The sequence below is a fragment of the Peromyscus leucopus genome, chromosome 1 (genome assembly GCF_004664715.2).
Source record: "Peromyscus leucopus breed LL Stock chromosome 1, UCI_PerLeu_2.1, whole genome shotgun sequence".
Taxonomy (NCBI): domain Eukaryota; kingdom Metazoa; phylum Chordata; class Mammalia; order Rodentia; family Cricetidae; genus Peromyscus; species Peromyscus leucopus.
The window spans coordinates 85,939,780-85,965,177 of NC_051063.1; the positions used below are offsets into that span (position 1 = coordinate 85,939,780).

The window sequence follows — 25,398 nt, forward strand, 5'->3', positions numbered from 1 at the left end:
TTTTTTTTTTTTTTACTGTCTTCTTTTTCTATTCAATAAATGGTAAGTCTCAATAAAGAAAACCAAGTTTATACCCAGAGTGGGTTATTATTTTGTAACTATGGCTGGGTATAAAAGTCAAATCTCAGGTGAAAGAAAATCAGAAAAACAATCTTTAGCTCAATATTCCTAAAAGGTTATTAAGAATATATATAGGCTGCATCTTTGAAATACTACTGTCTTTAAAATTCAAGTTATAAGGATCAAATATACACAATCCCAATGTTATGTAAGAAGCACAGAGCCCTTTTTAGAATTATATGAAAAGTAACATTCTCTTTCATAAAATCATATTCTCTTGGTACATTGTTGATGCATTTAATGAATATGTTAGTCATAAATCTCAGTGCCTTTATTGCAAGTTTTAAACTAGACATAGTATTACTATGCTATCTATCCAGATTTCTTATTAAATAGCCCTTTATTCTCTCCTAAGTAAAGCATGCTGAAAAAAGAAGACTATGAAGAAGTAAACTATACAGACGAAATAGAATTAACTGCATGCACTCTCCTGGCCCTATTTTCACAGTGCATTCCCAGGTGCTATATTCATGAAGATTGTGCTGTCTTTTCTAAACTTGCCACCTTCCAAGAAAGTACTCAGAATCTAGTCTACCTGTACCTAATAGTAACATACATGAAACCTAACATTTCTGTAAAACAACTATTTGTCCACAGGAATGTTCTACCCAAAACCATGACCCCCTGCCACTTCTTATTTGGGATTTAGTGTGGCAAGTGTTTCATCCTATGTAGCTACATTGCAAGACAAAGAATATGGAATCTTGAGTGTTTAAAATTAGAAAAACATATACTTTGGCAATAATTTCCTTTTGAATAGAACAGTATCTAATTTGTTTATCAAATTCAGCAATCAGTATATAGTCATGAATGAAATTTAGGTTTTAGGGATAATTTATAATTGGTGGTATCTTTTTAATACTTTGTAAAAATAAAGTCCAAATTTATTATACTCATAAAAAAGGGTAACTATAGACCTCTGGGCACATACAGTATGTTTATATATGCTGAGCTCAGAGTCGAGGCAATTACTATATGCTAATCATCTTCACCCAAACTAACATTAATAGGAAAATGAGGCAGGAATTCTCTGAACTGACCAGATTATACATACAAATGTTCAGCCCTTGCTGTCTCTTTGCCTATATAAACAGAGTCCAGGGCTAAGTCAAAAGTCCTAGCCAGGGAATGGAATGTGGGTAACAGCACGCCCTCCTCCCCTGCTTCATCCCAGTGAATGCTGTCTTCTTAAATTGTCGCAACATTTGGCCGCTTTCTTTGGATTTTTCCTGCATATGCTCCTAAAAATAGAGCAAAATTAATATTATTTCTCAAGGTTAGAAATTTTCTATTATATAACTTAGTCAGTTACCAGGCGTGGGTTAGCAATACATGTTGTTGAATGCACTCCTGAGGTAGAAACTGTTACTCTCATTTAAGGACAGCAGAGCACCAGCAGTCAGCTGCCTCAGCTCACACTGGAACGGGAACTGAGAACTCAGCTGTCAGCCCTTCCTGCGCTGTCTCACCAGTCCCTACTCTGCTTTGGTCAGTGGTTTCCAGATCCACTGTACATCCACTCTCACACAAACACCACAGAGGAAACAGACTTTAAACACAGGCTCCGAGACTGAAAGTTGATCTGTAGAAACTAAGTAATTTCAAATGCTGTGCAGAATCCTTGGGCACTTGAAAATTCAACCTCGGCCTAAGAGTATAATATCCGACATAACAAAAACAAGTGTTTTGAGCTGGGTGTGGAAGCTACAGTCTTTGGCAGATAAGGCTGTGGCAGGAAGATTATAAGTTCAAAGCCAATCTGCGCTATATAGTGAGACACTCTCTCTCATACAAAAACAAACAGGAGTTTTCTATAAATTGATTACTAATAAAGAATTTCATGCTCATGTAGACCAAATCAAAGCATTATTTAAAACATAAACCAAGACATTAGAAATCTGCCAGGGTAAAGTAATTCTTTTAAGAGCAATATTAAATCATAATTAGCATTTTAGTCAGTATATCAAATTCCAAATTTATGTAAAATTTACAAAGATGAAATTGAGAATTTTGTACTTTCATTGTCTATACATTCATATAAATAAAATTTTAGAAAAACAAGGCATTTTACTTATTTAAAAACATAGAAATTGTACATGTTGATTATATTTATATTACTAACTGCACTGCAATGCAATTAAACTTCAAAAGCCATAAAGCTCAGCTTCATCACACATTAACTACAGCAACTGCCTGTTCATCCCTGACAGTGTCCATTACTCAGTGGAAAGAACACGTTTTCCGTGGTTACAGACTCACAAGTGACAAGTCATGGAGATGAAATGCATGAGAACAAAACACGGAAAGTGGCCACGTGGCAAACCATCACTTACTCTTCAGTGATGTCCCTGAGCGTTCCCGCAGTCTGTAACACTACCGTGAGAAGGGCTGAAAACACCCTAACACTTCCCAGAGTGTCACAAGCAACAGAGCTGCTTTCTTAGAAAGCCAGCTGACTGACTGCCTCTAAAGCCAGCGGGCTCTCCCACCCGGTGACCTCCAAACAACTCCAGGGACTGTCACTCAGTGACTTCAAAAGAGGATCCTGTAAAGTAGCCTAGATAGGTATGACATTATGAACTCTGCCCAGGGCATCATGCACAAGGTCTGCAGTCATCTCAGTTCCTGACAGCTTGTTCCTCCCTCTTGGAATCTATGTCAACTAGAGATAGCATGAAGGACTGGAGTAACAGTAACAGCATCACTTGGTGTAACACTGCTTCCTCTGTCTAACTTGGAGGAAACCACTCACTAATGTAGTTATAAAGCTTGTCTAATTGTTATTAGTGGGGAGATTAGAATGGATTCAAGCCTTCCCCCATTGCTTGGGGATTAACAGGACTTTCTGGGAGTGTCAGAAAGCAGGTGAAAGCATAGCGTTGGAAGGAGTTTAATGGGCTGCATAATCCAGTGAGCATAATCAAAATGTCTTAACCAAAACACCAACAAATGGGAAAGCATTCAGTAAGAGTTTTGGATTGGCTCAAGACTGAATCTGTCCTTTTTGCCACCACAAACTGAATTTTAGAATAGGTTTTAGTTTCACCCTTGAATAATGCTCACATGATGAGTATAAGGTGATCCGGCTCAGGCTTCTTACAGAGAGAAAGCTTGGCACTCCCTCCACACACCAGGCATATTCACTGTGGATCTTGTGGTCATGTGCAGACTCAGAAACCCTAGCTGACAGGCTGCTGTAGGCTGCCATAGGGCTGAACAGACCCACATCAGACATGGGATGATCATTTCTACTCATCTACAGAAAGGTTCTGAGTAAGCCTGGAGAATTCTACAAAACTTTCCAAATCAAAAAAGTGTTTTCCATAAAATTACTAGTCATTCGGACAGGCAGCCTAGCTCATAGGATTTCCTGGCTGCCACAGAACACTAAGACAAAGGTCACCAATAGGAAGTCCACCAATATGCCACAGAATACTAAGACAAAGGCCACCAATAGGAATGTCCACGAATATGCCAACATTATGGTGGCAAGGAAGACTGCACTGCATGTCCCACTGTGAAGCCTGAGTCATGGGGCCGAGTGTGCACCCCTGGCTGAATGGGCCCCGGAAGTCATTGCTACACACCTGACACGGGCGCTCTGTTAGGCGCTCTGCTCTGTGAAGGCTTCTGTCTAGTTTGCACAACCCCCTTCACTGATGTCTTAGGGGCTCTAATTGAATATAAAAAGGTTAATGAGTCACGTGCATGAAGGTCAGAACTTCAGAGAAAACAAGCACACAGCATCAACCACTCAAGGCATAAGTGACTTTGAGAAGAACTGAAGGCCCCGCGTGCAGCAATCAGACGAGCTGCACTTGTGTTTCTGCAGGAGCCAAGACAACTCTTCACACCTGCTTGGAGAATCGCCGGATGAGGCTAAACTTACTTGATGAGTAAGCGTATACTAAAACAGATAATGAGTAAAATGGTATGAAATGAGAAAGAAAAGCATGCCAACATCAGATGAAAACCAAGAGCTGTTATACAGCCGTGCAGCAAGAGGGCGGTCTGCACACAAAATCAGATCTCGATGCTACGCACTACAGCACATACAGTAGGAGAGCTGGTTCTGAAGAGAACACAGAATTATTTTTCCGTCTCAGAACTAATCTTGGTTTGAGTATTTTCCAGTCCCCACGAGTGGCATTCTTACCCTTGTCTACTAAGGAGCCTATGAACAGGTGCATTCTGTCCTTGGTTTGGCTGAAGGACTCTGTTGACAAATTAAATGCAAAATTAATTCCAAAAGACAAACTTCATTTTTCCCACTTTCTTTCAATGGGTGAAAGGTGACAGTGGTGAGGTTAGAAGCCATCTATGCAGCGTCATGGCCTCTGTGTCACAAGCAGCTAACCGACTAAAGCATATTAATAAGGGATTTAGATTTTGCTCACTCGGAGCTCAGACCTCAGGTTTTCATCAGGAAATCAATGTCTAACACATGTAACCCCTGAGCTTTTATGCTGACATGCCTTACAAAAGGCAACTCCTCAAACATGAGATGATGCCCACTTCACAAGGGCAATAGGTGCGTCTACTAAGTCAACGTCCTAAAGTTTTCAAACACGGACCAAAGATTCCCAGTTAGTCTGAAATTTCTTTCAGGAATGACCTGACCTACAAGCCGTGCCAGGAACCTCTGATCAGACCCACATGTGGCCAGGAATAGGACCAGACATGAATATGAGCCTGGCCTCAGCCCTCTAGCTCAGAAGCAGAGTCCTACTGATATAGAGCAAGGTTTTTTTTTTTTTTTTTTTTTTTTTTTTTTTTTAAAAAAAAAAAAGCAAGCTTTGACTATATAAGATTTTCTTTAAAAAAAAAAGAAAGAAAGAAAGAAAGAAAAGCCTCTCACTGAGGTGAAATGGTTTTTCTCACCTTGTCTCTGAAGGGTTTTGCTTAAGCAGGAACTTCTTATTTGGCATTCCCATCTCAGCAACCCTGGTACAATATAAAGATAAGGACAATGTATTGGAGAAGGGAGGAGACAGACTTATAAATGACAGACGGGCATTGAGAAGTGAGGGGCCTGCTAAAGGTCTGTGCTGGACACATTAAAAATTAACTTCAAGAAATAGTTTCTGGGAGCTGGAAAGATGATTCAGATGTTAAGAGCACTGGCTGCTCTTCCAGAGGACCTGGGTTAGGTTCCCAACACCCACACAGCAAATAACAACTGTCTGTAACTTCAGTTCCAGGGGGTCCAATGCCCTCTTCTGGCCTCTGTGGACACCAAGAACACATATGGTGGACATACATACATGGTGGCAAAACACTCATTTGCATAAAACAAATTATTTTTAAGTTTTTAAATGATAGTTACTAGAATATACTTCCTCTTGAGCTTCTGCCTCAGGATATCTTTCATTTATCAGGGGGAATATATTTAAATGTTGAAAAAAATTAAATATTAAATATAAGGACTAATTATTGAAATTGTTTGACTGGCTATCAGTCATATAAGCTGAATATTGATAAATAACTTATACTTTATCAAAAGATAAATCTGCTGTTTACCACTGATTTTAATGAATCTCTGTATCAACAGGCGGATTTCTGCCCAGCAGGGTGGCAGACACCTTTAATCCCAATATAGGCTACAATGTATGTTCCAGCCCAGCCAAGGCTACATAGTGAGAACCTGTCTTTAAAAAATGAGAGGGAGGGAGCTCAGGAGAGCTGGCTTCACCACTCACCTGGGGGACGAGGGGGTGGGGGTAGGGAGTAGGAAGCGTTGGGCCATCGGAAGCCTGAACTGACCAACTCAGCTACCACCCAGGCCCACAACCAGGACCTTGAGTTGGCCCACCCCAACACCTACCCCATCTATGACCCACTGGAGAATGTGAAGGGGCCAGTCTAGTGGAACCATAGCCACAGGATCTCCATGACAGGGGCAACAGCAGGGTATCTGAGAGGAGTCTTGATGAGGGTCCAGTATTGATGGTGTACCAGAAGCCAGAGACCTTGAGCCAGACTAACGACTCACTGTAATGAGCGTTTACAAGTAAAGCTGTTTGGACAGAAGGGTACAGTGTATGCCACACTGCAGCTCCCAAAGCCACAAAGGAGCAGCACCACAAGGAAGGCAGAACTGGAGACAGCCACGGCCGGCTGTGACTGGTCTGAGAGAAGGCTGTGATTGACTGGGGAGAAGGTTGTTACCCAGAGGGCTCAGAAGATATTTTTTCTTTTTAATTTTCTTTTTTATCTGTATTTCCTTTTGGGGGGAGGTTACAAGGATGGAGGGAGGGCAGATATAGAAGGACTGGGAAATGAGTAGGACTGGGGTGTATGATGTGAAATTCCCCAAGAATCAATTAAAAAAAAAATTACATTTAAGAAAAAGAGGGGATTTCTATCAGCTAGACTGCAGAGAAGCGAATTGGTATTCCTAATTTAATCTTTTTATTTTATGCATGGGTATTTTGCCTGCACACATGTAACGTGCATGCAGTACTTGTGGAGACGAGAAGAGGGCATCATTCCCTGGGGACTGGAGTTTGAGGGTTGTGAGCAACCATGTGGGTGCTGGGAACACAACCCTGGTCCTCTGCAAGAGCAGCCAGGGCTCGCTCTTAGCCACTGAGCCATCTCTCCAGCCCCTGTTTATTTCGTACTGGGACATAAACAGACCCGCTGATAACGAGTTAACTGGTTGATAATAAAGTGACAGAAAGAACTTACTTCATGAACTTCTTCCTGTCAAGAGACTTCTGTGTTGCCGCTGAAAGCGCCACTCGTGGACTTTTCATTTTATCCTTCAAGGACAAAGGAAATGTCAGGTGACTAGTACCAATACCACTGTCTTAAAATATGAGATGATCCCAAGTCAGGTAATTTTTTTTTTTTTTTGAGACAGGGTCTCTTTATGTAGTCCTGGCTGTCCTGAAGCTCACTATGTCAACCAGACTGGCCTCAAACTCACAGATCTACCTCTCTCTGCTTCCTGAGTGCTGGGATTAAAGGTGGGTGCCACCACAGCCAGCCACTTAACTAATGTTTTTAAGTAATCTCATTTTAAACACTTAAAATTACTACTTTTATTTATACTTTTGTATATGGTTGCCAGCTAGCACTCTTTTTTTTTTTGTTTTGTTTTTTGGGGTTTTTTTTTTTTTTTTTTTTTTTTTTTTTTTTGGTTTTTCAAGACAGGGTTTTTCTGTGCAGGCCTGGCTGTCCTGGAACTCGCTCTGTAGACCAGGCTGGCCTCGAACTCGGCCAGCACTCTTCATATGCAGTGTTTTGAATTATTTGGAATCACTCTTCAGATTTCAAAAATGACAAAGTCTGTATGCATGCACTAGGAAAGCTCAGCCTAGAGCAGCTGACATTTTCTATGAGCTACCAGAACAAAAGAGTCAAGGTCTGAGCCTCAAATCCAAAGCCAACGCAGTACAGGAGTCTTTCCCTGTGTGGTTCCTGTGGCGCTCACTACAGAGCTCGGTGGTGCTGGGCATCCTGAGGACCATCTGGCTTCAGAACCATTGGGACTGACATGAAGCCTCCATCACCAAGCTCAGAAAAGCCCTCCATCAGAAAGCCACGTGGCACACATACCATCTGCCTCAGCAGTTTCTCTTTGCGGGCTTCTCGATCATGGCGGAGGATTGACATTCTCTCAGCTGCGTCCATTACGAAGAAGATATCATGAATACCATACAGGGCAGCTCGCAACTAGGTGTAAAAGAAGAAAATCTTGTCTGCACTTAAAAGATGAGGCTACAATTTAGTGATACAATGCATACTGTGTGCACATCTTACATTTAGAATAAGAGCACACAGGAGTTTTCATTGAATCCTACTTTCCCTGTTTAAATGAAGAGAGAAATACATTTCCAACCCTGAGTCTCCAGTTAGAAGCTGACCAGTTTCCTGGGAACCCTTCAGGACAGCAGCATCTACCTGAGCTAAGACTCGTTCCTGAAGGGAAGCGTCTTGGGCTGAGACAACACCTCTCTTCAGCGGGGCTTCTGACTGAAAGCTTCGCATGAATTCCATGGTGTCCTGAAAGAAAGAGACACTCCTTCAAAAGCAGTTCTCTAGGAAGACGTATGACCACTGAGATCCTTTTATTCTTTCTCCATCAAAACTTACTAAGAACACAAAACTATTACTGAGGACAGAGCAAGCAGCCCCCACACCCCAGCTTGTCTCCCTGCCTCCTGCTGTGGTGGTTTTTGAGGCTTCTCAAAAGCCTCCTCCTGCCCAGAATGCTGAGGACTGCAAACACGGCACTATGCTGTTCAGACAGGCTTCTGCGTCCTCTCCTGGAGGGAAGGCCACCTGACTTGGTCAGATGGTTCTGGATTAGCAGTCACTTGAACACCCATCATTAACTTACATGTGGTGTCCGGGGACCTTACCAGCCTATCTGTGAGAACATTTGTATGTTATGGTGAATGCCAGATTTGGAGAACCTAAAAATTCTGATGCTAACGAGGAGGAAGGCAGTGGCAATGACCTTGACCATATTACTGGATTTAGATTTGTACCTAGTGATAAATCAGGCCTGAAATGGCCTGTGCTGCTTTAAGACTGCTGAGCAGGCTAGGAATGGTGACACACATCTGTGACCCAACACTTGAGAGGCTGAAACAGGAGGACTGCCATGAGTTTGAGGCCAGCTTGGGCTGGAATGAGAGCCTGTCTCTAAAGATAAAAAAAACTTTGTGGAAGAGAACTAAGGCATCACCCACTCAGGAGTGGAAGATTAAGTCCTTTTCTAAAACTCCTTCACACCAGCTCCTTCTTGAGAGGCATCAAGTTGTCACCCACAGAAGAAATGATAACCCTCATTCACAAAGGTATCTGCAGGTGATCACACAAACAAGCTTTCTGTCCCCAGGTGCCCTCTGGGCAGGCCTACCAGCCCAGCCTTCACTGTGTGAGTGTCCGTGTGCCAGAGGCTGGTGTGGTGAACTGCACTCGACCATAAGAGGTGGAGGGACCGGGTGGGAAGGAGACAGGGAAGAGCTAAGAAACGCTTGCTGAGGGCCCAAGGATACCCTCCGTCCTAAAGGGCCCAACACCTCAGGGGGCTCCCTGCCTCTATTATTCTCCACAGGGACATGACAGAAGTCTCCTACTAATCCAGGGCCCAGATTATTAACTCGGGCATCTCCATGAGCCTCTTGGCAGATGCAGCCACATCATCACCACCACCACCCCTCACCCCCCACCTCCGCACAGTGCTCAGACTAACTTTTGCTCCCCTCGTACAGGTTCAGCCTCCCCTGCTGTGACCTCTTGGGTGGAGGCTTTCATCTCTCACTCTCAGACTAGTTTTCTGGAACAGAACAAGTGAAACTAGGAGAAAGTTCTCCAAGCATTTAAAATGATTAAGATTGTTTTATCTTTGTACTAGCTTAACACACAAACCTGCCTTCTATATTAATATGCTCTTGTTCTTTCTTTAAAAAGATTTCTTTTTATATGCATGAGTGTTTTGCCTTCATGTGCACCACCACATGTGTGCAGTACTCATGATTCCCCAAAGAGGGCATCGGAACCTGCTGAAACAGGAGTTACAGGCAGTTGTGAGCAACCATGTGGATGCTGGGAACCCCAATCCTCTGGAGATTAACAGCAGTGCTCTTAACTGATGAACCATCTCTTCAGCCTCATTAAAAAAAAAAATTAAATTAAATTAAAAAAAAAAAAAAAACTGGGGCTGGGCAGTGGTGGTGCATGCCTTTAATCCTAGCACCCAGGAGGCAGAGGCAGGGGGATATCTGAGTTCAAGGCCAGCCTGGTCTACAAAGTGAGTTCCAGGACAGCCATAAAGAAACTCTGTCTTGAAAGGAAAATAAAAAAAGAAAGTGGTTTGGGTGTTTTTGTTTTGTTTTCTAGTTACATTTTTAAAAACATGTGTATTTTCAGGATGTGTACCCTGTGTGCCATAGTGCAGGGCAGAGGTGAGGAACAACTTGGGAGCTGGCTCTCTTTCTGTGTGGGTCCTGGGGATTGAACTCAGGTGGTCAGTCTTGGTGGCAGTCACTCTGCCCACTGAGCCATCCTGACTATATTAATTAGACATATTTTGGGTTTCATTATGACACTTTCATACATTTCTTTTGCCACACCCTTGTCACCCTCTGGTGGCCCCTCCCCCTCCCCCAACCCCCTCTCCCTTTCCTCATTAGCTCTTCTCCTACTATCATGCCTTGGGTTTTTGGTGGCTCAATTTAGGGCTGCTGACAAGAGCATGGGCATCTTACCAGTGGCTGCACCAGAAAGACAATGTCTCTCCCATCAACCATTAATTGGACAAATTCTCAAGGAGGGGTGGGGCCGCACAAGCCCCACCCATCTTCCTGACAGGGTATTGGTAGGCCTAATCTTATGCACATTTTATGCAAATAATCACCACAGCAAGGTCAGGAGTGCAGCAGGGCTGAGGAGATGATCAGAGGATACACTCCCTGTACAAGCATATGAACCTGAGTTCAAAGCCCCAGCACCCATGTAAAAAGCCAGGTAAGATCACGTGGCCTGCAACTCCAGTGCTAGGGCAGGCAGAGACAGGAGACTGCTCCGTGAGGACCCTGTCATAGTCGAGAGTGATGACCACGACACTTGATGTTCTCCTGTGTTGGAGCGCACTAGGTTTCCTAGTGGCTGTACCCAGCAGGACTGCATGGGAGGCTGGCTGGACCATGGGCTTGGGTACCAGGTGTTTGTAGGGGTCTATCTAGCAAGGGGGAGGTCTTTTGCTCCACCCCTTGGCATTGTTATAAATAGCCCTTTGGAATAAAGTTCTGGGCTGGTGGATAAGGATCCAGGCCCACCTCAGTCTATTCTGTGCTTTCTCTCTGCTTCTTAATTCTCTCTCTTTTTTTTTTAAAGATTTATTTATTTATTATGTATACGGAAGAGGGTGCCATCTCATTACAGATGGTTGTGAGCCACCATATGGGTGCTGGGAATTGAACTCAGGACCTCTGGACGAGCAGTCGGTGCTCTTAACCTCTGAGCCATCTCTCCAGTCCGCTTCTAAATTCTCTAAGTTTCTTATCCCTCAATCCTTAAGAGTTTCTGGGGTAAATAAGTGTGGGAGCTGGTCTCCCACACTCCTGTGGCCTCAGCACATGCACACACACACACGTAAATAAATAGCAATGCGCCAGGCGGTGGTGGCGCACGCCTTTAATCCCAGCACTCGGGAGGCAGAGCCAGGCGGATCTCTGTGAGTTCAAGGCCAGCCTGGGCTACCAAGTGAGCTCCAGGAAAGGCGCAAAGCTACACAGAGAAACCCTGTCTCGAAAAAAACCAAAAAAACCAAAAAAAAAATAAATAAATAAATAAATAAATAAATAAATAGCAATGCAGCAGCCATGTTATGCCTGGAAATGAGCATTCCATACAACTCTGTCAAGGAGAGGGCAGTAATCTGGAAAAAACATCTGATTACCAGACATATGAAATCAACTAAATTACGATACCAAAAAGTTTGATCTGAGCTCTGAGCTCAGCGGTCAGAAGACTGAAATGAAGTGAAAACAAGGAATTCCAACAATCTTACTTTCACAGTTTGCCGAAGCCGCTTCAGTTTGTCTGTCTGCATAAGTTTACGAGTAAGAAATCCTCTTGCCACAGCAGTTATTTTGTTAAATTTTGCTTGTATTTCTGGACTAAAAACCTAGAAGAAATTAGACACAATGCTTTAAGAATCCTAGCACCATGCTCAATTATGATTCTTAACCTATCACCACCAGCTAAAATTTCTCTCTAGGCATTTGCTCCTGGAGTTTCGTCTGCACCAAAAGCTAAGCTGCTTAGTGCATGGCAAAAAATGATGAAACTGATGTTCAGTATACAACCTAAAATAACATAGCTCTTTAAAAAGATCAGTTGGTCTGGTGAGATGCTTGGCAAGTAAAGTCACCAAGCACCGGGCCTGATGACCTAATTCAACCCCCAGGAACCACATGGTGGACAAGGAGAACCAACTCCCACAAGTTACCCTCTACCCTCTATACACACTGTGGCATGCAGGTCACCCCCACTCCAATAAATAAACATGTAAAAACACGACTAATCAACAGACAGATATCAAGACTGCCCACCTGAGACCGTTTAGCTTGGGCCCTTCCGAAAGGCCTTGTTCCTGAGAGTTTGGTCACGCCACTGGCCAGGGATCCCCAGAGGTAGAACGGTGCTTCACTTGCAGAGCCAAAGCTATATTGTAGGGCAGAATTCGTGAAGTCTAGAGAAACATACAGTACAGACGAGTATAGTGAACTATATTGGAAGTCACATAATCAGTACATGTAAAACACTGCAGCAAATACTGTGACACTCCATGAATAACAGTCAACTCGGAAACGGACCCAAATGCAGACGTAAAATATCCATGGACATTCAGCTTCTGTGCCAGATGGAGCTTTTCAGGGCAAACGGAATCTCAAGATAATTGATGCTGTGAAAAGCTCTTACTGCTACTGGGGAATTAGAGGTAATTCCAGATCACTTGGGAGATAATCAACTGTTCTCACTTGAGCATGTCACCTGCCGCATGAATGAGCAGCAAGGCTCAGGGCCCAACTGTCTGTTCCCCTTGTTAGGGTAGTCTTCTCATGGACACCTGCTCTGTGGTCTCAGATCCTGTATCATGTCATTTTTCATGGCTACTAAGCAGCTGGCAAACGGGCAGGATGGGCATTAGATTACTGGGAGGAAGGTAAGATTAGAAAAGCTTACTGCACAATAACTTTCAAGTGGAAAACAAGGTTTCAAATCTACCAGAGTTGTCTGGAGTCCGGAGCAAGTCCACCTGGGACAGCATCGTGTCCAGCAGGGCAGAACCGCTTCGTTTTCTCCACTCCAGCTCCAGCGTACTGTGCGAGTCAGAGACATCTGAGGTAGCCGTCTTCTCTCTCAACATCTTCTCCTGCTCTTCTATTTCCTACAGAGTGACCACAGAGTGACCATGTATCTATCACAGCATGCTAGATCCTTTAATGCCATCTGAAAGTAAGTCACTGTAGGCTTATCCCAAAACTATGTGTAACAAAGAGTACATTCTTGTTATCTCAAGTTTTCCTCCCTCAAAATTACAACTTGTTTGGCTGATTTCACTTTTTTAAATGTTAGCTTTTTATTTTTAAATTGAATTTAAAATGAGATATGACTACAATAATCATAAAACAAATATTTTATGTTGTTCTTGGAAAATGTATAGTTATCTTTTTTTTTTTTTTTTTTTTTTTTTTGGTTTTTTCGAGACGAGTTTCTCTGCGTAGCTTTGCACCTTTCCTGGAGCTCACTTGGTAGCTCAGGCTGGCCTCAAACTCACAGAGATCCGCCTGGCTCTGCCTCCCGAGTGCTGGGATTAAAGGCGTGCGCCACCACTGCCCGGCAAGTTATCTATTTTTTAAAAACCTTTAAAAATATTAGGAGTTCCAAATTAAGGGTTCAATAAGATAACCTTTCACAAATTACTCAGTTGCTTTTAGGTAAGGACCTAAATGTTAGAACTACCATCTGACAACAAAATCTTATCCACACATCAAGACCAATGACTACCTTAGAATAAAGATATGCAGAACAGCCCAACAGTGATAGTGTAAGCTTTAATCCCAGCACTCAGGAGGCAGACACAGGTGGATCTCTGAGTTTGAGGCCAGCCAGGGCTACACAGAGAAACCTTGTCTCGAAAAAAACAAACAAAAAAAGCTATGCAGAGCAGAGACCAGTCAGTACAAGTGCCTCAGCTAGCTCTTGGTGGCTAGCCGGTCCCCACATCTCAGGGTCTCACCCTTTGCAGTCGCTCCTGCTCCCTCTCCTGCTCCGCTATGAGGAGTGACAGCTGCTGGGCATGCTGCTCCTCCAGTCTCTTCCGCATTTCTTCAAAAGCTAACATCTTGCTTTTCAGTATCTCCTGGCCTTCTGAAAAGAAACATGTGCCCTTAAATTGAGAAAACTCACTGAATATCTAACAGCTCATATTTTCTGCCATCGATCTGACTACGCTTCTGTCCAGAGGGTATTCCTGACCTCACATGCTATAAGCCAGACATGGCGAGTTCCCCAGTGTGAACCGTTCTCACTGGCCTCTCCTTGTCTTTCAGGCCACTCAGTAAGAACAGGATTGCACCTCCTCACCTTCCCACTCACTCAACAATCTCACCACTGCAGCCAAGAGTCTCCAAAGTCTTGGGGGCTGGAGAGATGGCTCAGCGGTTAAGAGCACTGGCTGCTCTTCCAGAGGTCCTGAGTTCAATTTCCAGCACCTACATGATGACTCACAGCCATCTGTAATGAAATCTGATGCCCTCTTCTGGCATGCGGCATACATGCAGGCAGAACACTGTATATAATAACAAAATACTCTTTAAAAAAAAAAAAGTCTCCAAAGTCTGACTAGCTTTAAGATGTGGTCCTCAGGGCTGAAGACAGCAGAGGTTAAGAACACTCACTGCTCTTCCAAAGGACCAAGATTTGGTTCTCAGCACTCACATCAGGTGGCCTACAACTGCCTGTTCCAGGGAACGGGATGTCTCTAACGCCCTCAGGCACGAACATGATACACATAAACTCATCAGATGTGCTCTCCCCCCTCCCCTCCCCACACACACTCACACAAATAAATTTTAAGAGAGATATGGTCCTTGCTGGGCGGTGGTGGTGCATATCTTTAATTCTAGCACTCAGGAGGCAGAGGCAAGCAGATTTCTGTGAGTTCAAGGCCTGCCTGGTCTACAAAGCAAGTTCTAGGACAGCAGGGCTACACAGAGAAACTTTGTCTCGAAAAAAAACCAAACAAACAAACAAACAACAACAACAAAATTAAAAAGGTGCTATCACCTTGAAAGGCAGCAAACATTTCTTACCTTTAGGGCTAGTTTCTAGCATCTTATTCTTGTTAATGCAGACGGATCCCTTCGGGTATCTTCTTTCGGGCAGATGTTCCCTCTCCTGCTCAGCTACTCCAGCTGTTATAATGTAAGGACAATTTTCTTTTTGCAAACTATCAATATCTAAATCAAGTCTCCGCTTAACTTTTTCAAAAGTGTTATCCAAAAACTGTTCATTTCCACAGGGCACTGGAGACGTGTCCATTTGCTGTCTGGAATTCTGGGTTTGCATAAGTAAGGGAGATGGGTTTTTCACATCGTACGATTTATTCAGTTCCATTTGTAGACTGCAGGAGTTTTTTGCTGACATACTGGCTGACTTGAGTCCACACACATCTTCTGCAGTTTGACTTGCTACACACTGCCTGGTGGTGTGAAGTTCGTGCAACGTGGGCACAGCCATACAAGTACTATCTACTTTCTGCACTCCCCGCTCATCGGGTGTGAAGGGGCCTTCCACAGCAGCATCCTCAACAGTGGCTGTATTGTCTAATTGATTTCCTAAGGCCTGATGGACCTGACTCGTCTTACCTACAACAGTATCTCTTGTGGTGTCCAATGCTATTTTGCCAGCAGAAACCTTGCTGGAACAAACTCCCGCTAAATCAGCCGGTGACTTTGGCACAATTTCAGATTCATTTGTTGTTGCAGTGTCAGCTGGAGCGACTCTATCCCCTGCCTCTTCTTTTCCCTTTGGGCTCAGCTCACAGGCATTTACTGGGTTATTTATAAGGATCTGACATGCTGATGATGGCCTAGAACGCCTTCGATGCATTGTGGGACTCACACTTGGCTCAGGACTAGGTAATTTGGCATATGGACCTGTAAGACTTTTGATAACTTTATTTTCAGTAATCAAGGTGGGAATAACTTTAAAATCTGACTCGGCATCTAGAACAGCAGGAGAGTCAGTTCCTACGGGGAGATCTACTTTGGAAAAGCTACCTAAAACTGACGTGCCCATGTTGCTTGCTTGAGAAGCACCTTGGAGGAGAACGTTTGACTTATTAAGGCTTGGTTTGTCAGGGATGGCGGAGCCACAGTGCCTGCCTGTGGGCATGGGTAGGGCCTTCTCCTTCACACAGTCACTTGCCTTAGCAGCATCGTTTTCTTTGTCTGAATGGCTTTCACTAACAGTTCTCTTTGTACTACCTCTCAGACTTCGCCTAGACTGTTCTCTTTCCACGTATTCCTTTGACTTCTTCATTAGATTCTGAAGGCTCATTATGTAGGGATCTGGAGTGCCTTCAGGCAAACACGATGGGTCCAGTTTTTCCTTTGCTAAGAGGGGGCCATCAGAAATGAGAGTCTCCTGGGAGCTCTCTGCAGAGAGCCTTGGAGCAGCTCCATTTTCTGCCTGCCTGCTGTCTGGACTCTCACACCGCTTCGGAGAACCAGACCCTTCTGAGTCTCTAGGCAGGCTCATCCCATTAGGGTTACATTGGTCTTTATTACCCACAGGCCAAAGTCCAGTTATCTTTTCAAGCTTTACTGAAGTACAGTGCTCAGTGGGGCTTGGCAAGCTGTTTGGGACTGTAGCAGGAGCATCCAAGTTTCTGACTTCTGGATTAGAGTAAATGGTTTCTGTCGCCCACTGATCAAAATCACTGGCATTCGGTGCTTTTCTAACCTGAAAAGGGATATTCAAAAATTAGTACTTCTCTATTATAGGAAAAAAAAAAAAAAAAGCCTTTGCTGTAGCTGTTTTGTTTTTAAGACAGGGTCTCTCTATGTAGACTGGACAAGCCTTGACCTTAGAGATCCTCCTGCCTCTGCCTTCCAAGCATTGGGATTAAAGTTGTGCCCTACATAAAACAACAACAACAACAACTTTGATTTCATTGTTTTCTAAAATAAAACAGAAAAGGGAGATTTAGAGTTCTGATTTTGAGAACACAACAGACATTTCATGCCTGTCATCTTGGCACTCAAAAGACTGAGACAAGAGGATTGCTTTAAGTTCAAGACCACCCTGGACTACAGAATGAAACTGTCTCAAAAGGACAAAAGAAAAGTAAAATACACTCAATGATCAGTTTCTCTACCCTTAATTACATGGCAATAAAACCACTACAAAAGAACTTTATTGTTATCCTAGCCTGTTTATTTAAAGGAAGGAAGCAAATGATCTCTTCTGAAACAAGTATGTCTGCACACATAAACACAATTCGTCCATGTTCACTTTAATCTTGGATAGGAGCAATGTCTTTAACCTCCTTCTAACCGTGTGTTATTACTACCAGCAACGATTCCTAAGACAAGTTGTCACCTAACAATAATAATACATGCAGTAGGACTGGAGAGATGGTTCGGTGGCTAAGAGCACTGGCTGCTCTTCCAGAGGTCCTGAGTTCAATTCCCAGCAACCACATGGTGGCTCACAACCATCTATAGTGGGATCAGATTCCTTCTTCTGGTGTACACATAAATAAATCTTAAAAACAAACAAACAAGGGCTGGAGCAATAGCTCAGAGGTTAAGAGCACTGGCTGCTCTTCCAGAGGTCCTGAGTTCAATTCCCAACAACCACATGGTGTCTCACAACCATCTGTAATGAGATCTGATGCCCCCTTCTGGCATATGGCAAACTTGCAGGAAGAACATTGTTTATATAATAAATAAAATTTATTAAAAAACAAACAAATAATTTATGCAGTAAATACCAAGTAAGCAAATGTTTTACTAGTTACTTCTCATAAAGCAAAACAAAATAATGTTTATATGCTTATTCAAGAATCTCCTAAAAACTCTCTATAATTGGCTAGAGAGATAGCTCATTAGTTTAGACACCAAGTTCAGCTCCCAGCACCCATAAGGCAGCTCGCTATTTGTAACTCTAGTTCCCAGAGCTCTAATGCCCTCTTTGGGCTTACATGGGTACCAGAGGCACACATGATGCACAGACAATACATGCAAGCAAAATATAAAAATAAGACTTTTAAAAGAAGTTTTAGCCAGATGTAGTGGACATGCCATTAATCCCAGCACTCATGAGGCAGAGGCTGGTAAGTGAATTTCTATTAATTCAAGGCCAGCCAAGGCTACATAGTAAGACCCTGCCTCAAAAACAAAACAAAAAAATATTTCAGGATCTTTGGCTCTCTGAGAGCACAGCTCCACCTCTACTTTACAGAGGGTGTTTCTCTCTGTGAGCTTTCTGTGTGTGTGTGGACTAGCTGGGAAGATATGTTTTAATTTAAAAACAAACAAAAAGCCCTCTCTATAAAATGAGGCATTTCTGCCGTAAATAATAGCTCATCCGTGTAGTTTGTTACTGAGAAATTAGAAAATTTCCACTTAGAACTCAGCTTACAAAGCCAACTTTAATTAGATCGGCTGGCGGTAAGTGAAGTCAGCAAGCTGTATGTTTTCAAACAAGTAGGTCAGCAGCTGACACATTAGGATGAAAATAACTGTATACCTCAGAGACCAACCAGCAAAAGCAAGTTAGAGCTCCTACATTCTGAGTACTGCAAATCTGGAGTGGCTGATTTCTACGGGCTTTCGTTTGTTTTGTTTGTTTTGTTTTGCTAGACTGTATGGCACTTGAGTTTCACCTTATAAGTCCCAAGACACATAACGGTCTCCAGGTACTGTGCAGTAAACAATACAAGTGTACTTGGTGATGACCTCAGGACAAAAACAAACCAAAAGGGGTGCATATTCCCGGGATCCCAGGCTTAAGCAAAACACATTATTCTACCATATGAAACCTTGCAGAGTTCAGACCTTTCATGATCAACAGCTGTTTGCTTTTTTTTGTTTTTTTTTTTTTTTATTCCAGTAAAATGGGCCTTAGGTTAGACAAATTAAATTTTAAAAATTAAATCTATAGCTGAATCATAGGTTTCATAGATTGAAGAGGCCCTCCCAATCTATTTGTATTCCATGAAATCCCTGTCTATATAGAAACTCATTACAGCTGATATTGTGTATGCTTTTCTAAACAGAAAGTTCTGGGACTCAAGAGGAATTTCATTAGTATGCTCTGTTAATAGCAATTTGCTCCTCTCCATGGACTAGATCCAGAACACTCTGCCATTTTTGTTGTAATAACAGGAAACAGCCAGTAAGTCAATAAACTACTGTAACACTAACCAATATAGACAGTAGTTATCCTCTGCAAATTAAAATCTACTACCCACACTGCATACGACCCCACAGGGAAACGCAGCAGTTAGTGGAAACACCCTAAGGCCTACTACCACGGTCATCCAGCAGGAGGCACAGAAGCAAACCACAAACCCTGAAAACTACAAAAACCAAAAGTGTTATGTATGGCAGAAATCACTTGTTCCATTTTAATCATTGTTTTTTCTTTTTAGTATGAAGTGACCCAAACCTTAAATAAATTGTTTACATAAACATGAATTAATTTAAATAAAAATAATTACAAAAGATGTAGATATTGTTTGAATGAGTTCAGTTTGGATCTGGAGATATATGTAGGCCAGCCTATTTGCTTAATCTAGATGGCATTTTTCCATATCTAAGAGCAAAAGTTTCATACATGTACACACACACCCCAAATAATTGAAGGCTGTTATTTATTTTAGCAAAGAATAAGAAGGTCCTTTTACGACATAGTCCAATTAATTCAGGGGTTAACTACAATGGGCAATTCTATCATCTCTGACACTGAAAATTCAACGTTTGTAGTCACAAGACAGACAATAAGCAATTATACCCAGTGTATAGTGCCACTGTCTAAGGACCCTCTCTGATTCAAGTACTGGGCGGCACTAACAAACAAATGGATTCTCTCCAACAAATTACACCCAAACATAACAATAAGGCATACTTAACAATTTGTCAGCTTTTCTGAAAAGCTGTTATCAATGTCCACTTTGTGACATCTTCATTTCAATCTAATAGAGTTTGCTGACATACCTGGACATTTTCAAGAATTTCCTGGACCCGAGTCAGTAAAGCTTTCTTCCTATTGGCCTGCTTTCTTGTTTGGATATCAAGTGCTTTCTGCTTTTCCTGTTGAATTGCCTTTCTCCTCTCGGTGGTAAGCTGCAAGACATCATAAACACGCGATTCAACGGTAAAAGTATCAAATCGGCAAGTTTTGAATCAGAACGACCGAAACCTTATACAAATCATCTGACAAGTGTCTGGGTTGCGAGGACTTCATGTGAGTGTCACACAGATGTAACCCACATATTAAGACTCCAGGAGCTCTGTCACCTATGACCAGTGCATATCACTGAATGTAGCTTATTCCCAACTGAAAATCAAGCTCACAAGAAAAACACCTTGCTCACTTCTCAACCACTTTAAGTGACAGACAAAAGAGCCCTTGGGGCCGCCGCCAAACTTCTCATCCGACAGTTTCTGACAGGTGTCACTTGGGATTCTCAGCTTTTCCCTTCTTGTCAGTGCACACATCACCTCTCTACTTCCTTTGAATGTCCAAAGATTTCATCTTTGGTGAGTAGTAGTAGGTAGTAGGTACTGAGTAGTAGGTATGGAGTTATGGATGGTCACTGTATTACCTTCCAACCTTTCTATGTTTACAACTTTCATTACAAAGAGCTAACAGAAAACATTGATTTTTTGATGCTTATAAAACAAAAATAAATTACTTATTTAATTTTCTGATTTAAAGTATGGTCGGCCACACATTGAAAAAAAAAAACCATCAAATTGTCTATGATGATAAATTTAACTTCTCTACTATCCTCTTATTCTCTTATTTCCCTTGCCAGAGAAAGAATATACCACCCTTTTTTAAAAATTGCAAATTGTTAACATATACTGAATGCTACGTATGATCTAGGGACTAAGCATTTTACATGTATTTATTTGATTCCCAAAAAGCATTATGAGGTCAGCACTCACCATCTGTATTCCCATTTAACAGTTAATGAAATGGACCCCAAGTTCTGCCCAGCAGGAGAGTGGCAAAACTGATTTAAACCCAGGCCAGGTTCCACAACTCCAGCTGCCTCTGAAAGCATGCTGTCTGCAGCAGCTCAGGCCAGCCATCCATGCTTGCACTTTTAGATCTAATTATTCACTTTAATGAGTACATGAAATGTATACAATGGACATGGTTAAACCACTCAATTATTAATGAACATTTAGGTTGGCGATCAATGTTTTGCTACTTTAAATAATGTTGTTATAACTTGTACATATTTGTTTGAACACAACTGTAAGATATTCTTCCTGAATAGAATTGCTGAGTCAAAAGTTACAGACACTTAAATTTTGATAAATACTACCAAACTGTTTGCCAAAAAAATAAACTGACTTTCTTGTTAAAAGTGCATTAAACATTCATTTTCCCCACAATATAAGAACATGAAGTCCTATGGGATCACTGCAAATCCAGTAGGCAAAAAATGCTAACTCATTTCTATTGTATTTCTCTAATTATGAAAAAACATTAGGCATCTTGTCAGCTGTTTATAAGCCTTCCATTTATTGTTCAATAGTTGTTCACTAGATTTTAAAAGTTATTTTAAAACAAAGAAAGGGGCTGCAGAGATGACTCTGGTTAAGAGCATACTGCTCTTCCAGAGGACCAAAGCTGAGTTCAAAGCACCTATGTTGTCCACCTCCAGCTCCAGGGGATCTGATGTGCTCTTCCGGCCTCCTCGGACACCTGCATTCCTGTGCAAATATACTTAAGAATGGAAGAAATCTTTAATAAATTAATAATTACTAAGCTTACCAGTGGAGAAAGCACAGCCACCCCATGGAAGCGGATGAGTGAGATACTTTCTGCCTGGGCAGGCAGGAAGCTCTCTGTGGACAGTGATGCTTCCTGAACTCGGGCGAGTGCTTTCTCACAGAATTCCTCGTACTCTTCCATCTTCCCACTGTCACACTAGGAGAAAGGAAATTGCTGTTATTAGTGTGCTGGTAAACACACCTTACTTATGACGAGGAGTACTGGAATATTTAAACACTCCTAAAATTCACAAGAATTTTTTGTTTGTGTATCTTAAGGCTTCATCTTGATGCCATGGATACCAACCGACTCAGGCAGAAGTGGAAAACTGAAAACCTATTGACTCTGGAATTAATTTTATTTTATAGTTGGAAACCTGAAAGATGACCAAGCAACTTAAAACAATCAGCCCAGGGGCTGGAGAGACGGCTCAGAGGTTAAGAGCACCGGCTGCTCTTCCAGAGGTCCTGAGTTCAATTCGCAGCACCCACATGGTGGCTCACAACCATCTGTAATGAGATCTGGCACCCTCTTCTGTGTACATAACAAATAAATAAATCTTTAAAAAAAAAAACAAAAAACAATCAGCCCAGTAATTTTACAATTTCTAGAAAACTTTGGGGTTATAAAAATCCCAGGTAACCAGAAGGATTAGCCAGCATATGCCTTTTTTTTTTTTTTTTTTAAGCAAGTGCTAAGTACTTATTGATTGCCTGTTTTGTATAACATTACAAAGCCCTGGCTCCTATAAGGCAAGGGAAAATAACAAAGGAACACTGTCATGATCATAACAAGCTAGGGACCCAGTAAACTGTGGAAAGGGAATGCCCAGTGCAATAAACGTTACCCTGTTGTTTCCCAGTTTCCACAGCACTTACTCCTTAAATGTTCATTTGAAGGCAAGCAACTACTTAACAGACAAAGACTGAGCAGGGAAATTCAGTTCATGATGTGGGCCATGCAGACATGAAATAAGAAGGAACATGCTACCCTTCGGGGCCTCTTAAGACGTAAGTTATAAAATGTATAAATTCATATCAAAGTCAGGGAAAACCTGGGTGCAGTTAGAAAGGGAGAAAAAGCACTTAAGAGTTCTGACCAGATCGTGAAGAACGAGAGCGGCCGCAACCGTGAGCACAGAACTGTCTCCCTCCTGTCGCTCATAACCACTCCATTTACGTACAGTAAGATTAATTTCAAAGAAACAGCTGGTTCTCTAGAGTGTTGAGACTGTTTTGCATGCTTACATTCACTTTTTTAAAAAGCAGGACTAGAAAGCAACAAAATACCTTCAGGCACAATTGTTTTAACAACTCATATCACAATATCTTAGCCAAATTTTAATTACTTACTTTATAGTAGCTGAGATGTAAGAAAAATCCCAATAAATCCATTTCTGCTAAGTCACTTCTTTTTTTTTTTTTAATTTTACTACACAGCCTTTATTTTTACCATTAAAGGAAGTACAAATGTGATATAATTTCTGTGCATATGCACAGAAAGCAAGAAACACAAGTCTGGGAAAGTTAAGAACATAAACTGTCCTCGTTGGTTTATTTTTCTTATACTAGAGATGGCTCACTGTTGCAGAAAGTTATTCACATCTCTTGAGTGGTCCATCCTTCCCTATACACTGCAAAGGCCCAGAAACAGTGACTTACAGCGTGACAACGAATCAGACATTCTTGGAGCATGACTGGACCTTACCCATCAGTTTCAGCTTAGATGTCCCCTCCTCCAAGAGGCCTTCTCCAATCATCCAATCCTAATCCCCCTGCCTCAGTCACTATCATATTACCCTGTTGTTTGCCAGTTTATGTAGCACTTACCACTATCTGAAATGATCCCGTTTATTTCCTTGAGTTTTGTGTGTTTTCTTCCACCAAAATTTAAGCTCCATAAGAACCTTCTCGGTCTTGCTCACTGAATCCCCAGGACATAGAATGGTGTCAGCACACAGTAGACACTTAATACAATTATTGCATAAATTAATTAGGGCAAGTAGATCAAACAATAACATAAAGTAATACTAGCAGAATGAAGAGAATTCTGAGAATGGCAGCTTTGAGAACTAGGTACCTCTATATTACAAAAGTAGCCATTAAGCCAGGCGGTGGTAGCGCATGCCTTTAACCTCAGCACTCGAGAGGCAGAGCCAGGCGGATCTCTGTGAGTTTGAGGCCAGCCTGGTCTACAGAACTTGTTCCAGGACAAGCACCAAAGCTGTCTTAAACCCTGTCTCAAAAAACCAAAAAGTAGCCATTAAAAAGAGTGAGTCCGGATTCCATGATTATACAAGAGGGCACTACATTTCTCACACCACAGTTAGCACTTGAAAGCAAGGTTTTATTTTAATGGAATCTTGATGACAAGGTGATCCCAACCACAAATCTACTGCCCCATACTTTACCATCAGGCATTACTGGTCCAAGGTCCATTTACATTCATACCAGCCTCAGCAGGTCCAGACATGCCTTGTCTACTCCATTTATACCTGAGTAGGACTGACCTTTGTCCAGTAAGCCTCCTGGCAAACCCTATAGACTCATAGCTCCTATCTGCTCATTCACAACCAGCACTCTGCCAGAAATGTCACTGAAGGGAACCACAAAGGTAACACAGCTTCTGAGCTGGCTGCTTACCACTAAGTTCCCCCAACACATAAACTTCCAATTAGAGTCAGTAAAGGGGGAAAGATCTTTTATTTAGGCACATACTAGCTGTACATTTGTGGTAAGCTAACATCATCCCTGTACCCCAGCTTCCTATCTATAAAGTGGGGATCTGTCGCAAAGCGAGTGTATGAAGCCTATGAGCTAAAACACAAACAGCAATCAGCAGTACTGTATGTAGGACATGTAGAAAGCATTAATACGTGGGGTCTGCTTTCCTAATTGGGGGCGTAGGGGAGTAATAGTGATTTTTAATCACCTGCGTGTGGACTCCTGGAGAAAGGAGGCAATGCTTGGTTCCTGCTAAGATTCAAATGTGACCTGAAAACATGAGAAAGGGGTCAAGGGTTTCCTCATCCAAATCCATCTCTAGCTGGCTGTCAAGTGCCTGGACTGGGGGGTGAGAAGGCTGGAATCCCAAGGAGAAGGGTAGGAAGAAGCAAAGGGTGGGGACCACCTAGCAGCAGCAGCAGGGGTGCCCGGGGAGAACTAGCTTTCACTATCCCCGTGCCGATGCCCCAGAGTGGCAAAGGTAGAGTAAACAGCGCTCCTAGGACCTTTGGTTGTGATAACAAGCGTTCAGAAATGGCCAGTGCACACCCTGGGGGACGCCTCCATCTCCTACAGCAAGGGAGAAGCCCAAGCCTCTACTGCACCAAGCAGAAGCCCCAAGTCCTATGCCTATTCCTCAGCGCAGGATGCTTCACTGGGCGGAGCCAGCATTCAAGCATCCCCTCGCAGTCCCCCGGTCCTCATCTCCCGACTCCCCATCCTCGGTGCCTGCGTGGGCTCGTGGCCCAGGGACGCCAAACCCGGACCGGAACGCCCGCCCTGTGCTCCGCGGGACATCAATGCCGCCTGCCAGGGTCTCAGCTCAGCCTGGACCCGTAGAGACGAAGCCGGTCCTCTTGCACTCACCTAACACCCACCGCCCGGTCAGCTTCCCTGCCCGTGGACCGGCCTCCCCGAAACGCAAAGGCCTCAGTCGGTTCAGACAGAGCGCATCTGGGTCCGCCGCCTTCTCCTCCTCCTCCTCCCCGCCATATTACGGGTCCCTCAG

General features: G+C 42.8%; 1 protein-coding gene across 10 annotated transcripts; it reads right to left on the minus strand.

The window, feature by feature from the left end:
• Ccp110 (centriolar coiled-coil protein 110) lies at positions 1–25,344 on the minus strand. Of its 10 annotated transcripts, XM_037211147.1 has the most exons (18): positions 25,257–25,342; positions 24,598–24,659; positions 23,496–23,632; positions 22,766–22,936; positions 21,667–21,822; positions 19,872–20,000; positions 14,958–16,611; positions 13,883–14,013; positions 12,868–13,030; positions 12,192–12,331; positions 11,648–11,764; positions 8,029–8,130; positions 7,684–7,800; positions 6,811–6,884; positions 5,002–5,064; positions 4,277–4,336; positions 3,708–3,793; positions 1,309–1,361 (listed from the first exon to the last, which is right to left on the minus strand). In XM_037211147.1, exons 5-18 carry the CDS (start codon positions 21,805–21,807, stop codon positions 1,309–1,311), a joined length of 3,030 nt encoding a protein of 1,009 aa, XP_037067042.1. In that variant the 5' UTR covers positions 21,808–21,822; positions 22,766–22,936; positions 23,496–23,632; positions 24,598–24,659; positions 25,257–25,342. The 10 variants fall into 10 exon arrangements, with proteins under 10 accessions (XP_037067045.1, XP_028723627.1, XP_028723630.1 ...); XM_037211150.1 differs by lacking the exon at positions 22,766–22,936 and having other exon boundaries at positions 1–1,361; positions 13,883–14,010; XM_028867793.2 differs by lacking the exon at positions 22,766–22,936 and having other exon boundaries at positions 23,496–23,589.
• Between the last annotated feature and the right edge of the window lie 54 nt (positions 25,345–25,398).